General features: G+C 40.1%; 1 protein-coding gene across 1 annotated transcript; it reads right to left on the bottom strand.

Moving 5' to 3' along the window:
* Positions 1 to 229: 229 nt before the first annotated feature.
* CSUI_011084 (polycystin cation channel protein) lies at positions 230 to 1,808 on the bottom strand (the record flags this gene model as incomplete). Its single annotated transcript, XM_068071185.1, has 2 exons — positions 230 to 490; positions 1,503 to 1,808. Coding segments are annotated over 2 exons (567 nt in total), but the record flags the coding sequence as incomplete, so codon positions are not given.
* Between the last annotated feature and the right edge of the window lie 113 nt (positions 1,809 to 1,921).

Here is a 1,921-nt window from a genome sequence, read left to right as displayed (position 1 = left end):
GATAGATTGAAGATAGATTAAAGATAGATAGTGGGGCGACTCGTCGTGTATCTGTGTATGGCGATCTCTCTCTGTACGGTATATATCAATTCATTATATTGATCGAGATACACGAGAGGAGCAAGGCATATCAGAGACGATAGATTCCTCTGGAGTGGCCACACAGCTCGTCCGCCGTTGTAATCCATCACTATATACATGTACAGATTTTGGTGTGTATATATAGGATACCGAAAGCATGCGGGTCAATCCATCCTTCAGCTGTATAGGGATTTTGCATGCCTATAGATTCCCACATCCAAGCAGGATACTGAGGCAGTTTATCGTCTTCATCTTCGTCTTCCTGTTCTTCTTTATCTGAAGATTTCGACGATTCTGAAGCGATATCCACAACCTTTTGTCTTGCCTTTGTAGAGAAAAGCTCCGTCATAAACTCCCGATAAAAGACTGCTATGGCGCGTGTCCATCTCTCCAAGCGAGTACGGCGAAACTGAAGTGAGAAAGAGAAAGAGACAGACAGACAGATAGACAGACAGACAGATAGACAGACAGACAGACAGATAGACAGACAGACAGACAGACAGATAGACCAACAGGGGGGAGAAAGAAAAACAAGGGGGGAGAGAAGAAAGACCAACTATCACTATAGGTATGAAGTAAGAATGAAATATGTATGGAGATGATCCTATTATACATATATAGGAGAGAGAATAAGGTGACTACGGTCATGAAAATGGTTAGTAGAGAGGGGAGATACACAGAGCGAGGAAGGGAGGTGTCCCTGTCTGTCCATCTTCATAAGAAGAGAGAAGAAGGGAAAAAGCACAGAGGAAAGGTAGGAGTTAGAGCAGAATTACTACTCGTACTAGTAGTAGTAGTAGTAGTCGTAGTCGTGTTGCATGATAGGGAATATGTTTATGTATACATATGTATATATATACATTACTATATCTATTTTACATGGATATCGATATAGATATCCTATGGATATACATAGATGAACGGCGTAGGGTTGATAGGGTCTCTTAGGAGGTTCTCCCTTCCACCATCTCCCCATCCAAGGTAAGATGAAGGAGTGGCTAAGAAAGATCAAACTCCGAGGGGCAATAGAAACAAGAAGAAGAAGAAGCAAGAGGGGGAAGAAGTGATACGAGGAGGAGAATAGAAGAACGAAAGAAGGAAGACGAAAGGAGAAAGGAGAAGTAGTCGATTCCCAAGATAGGTGAATCTACATATATACATATTCATACGTGAAAACATGCATATTCATGCATACACACTCATAGATAATTGTACATACAGATTCGCATCTAGACATATGTGTGGGTCTGTATCTATATACATGCTAAATACATTTTATACATAGACATTCATACGTAGATACAGAGTCATAAACGCAGATCCACATATATATACATACATACTCCTACATATTTATACATACATAGATATCCAAACATATACAAGATCTGCACAGACATTGATCCACCATAAGTAGGTACCTCATCTTCTCTTTTGGGATGGCGCTTAAGAGATCGATCGACTTCATCCGCACAATAGTCGTAGGTCTTGAGAAAGAGTGCGACGACAACATTAAAGCAGACGAAAGTAAAAACAATAAAGAGAGGGGGAAAGAAGAGACCTGCGAAGACTCTATGATTCTTCACTATGCTATACACATCTATATTACCCACTGTCCCGCCTAAAAGGAAAGCTGCAGATGAGGTTAAACTGCAGGCAAAGAAAGGAAAGGAAAAGATACGAAAGAGAAAAGAAGGAAAGACAGCAGTCAGAAAAAGAAGAAATAGAGAGAGATTAAGGATAGATAGATAGAGAGATTAACGAGAGAGAGATTAAGGATAGATTAAGGATAGAGAGATTAACGAGAGAGAGATTAAGGATAGATTAAGGATAGAGAGAT

This window comes from Cystoisospora suis (genome assembly GCF_002600585.1).
Source record: "Cystoisospora suis strain Wien I chromosome Unknown contig_9573, whole genome shotgun sequence".
Taxonomy (NCBI): Eukaryota; Apicomplexa; class Conoidasida; order Eucoccidiorida; family Sarcocystidae; genus Cystoisospora; species Cystoisospora suis.
The sequence above is the reverse complement of the archived record's forward strand: the minus strand, read 5'-3'. Positions and strand labels throughout refer to the sequence as shown.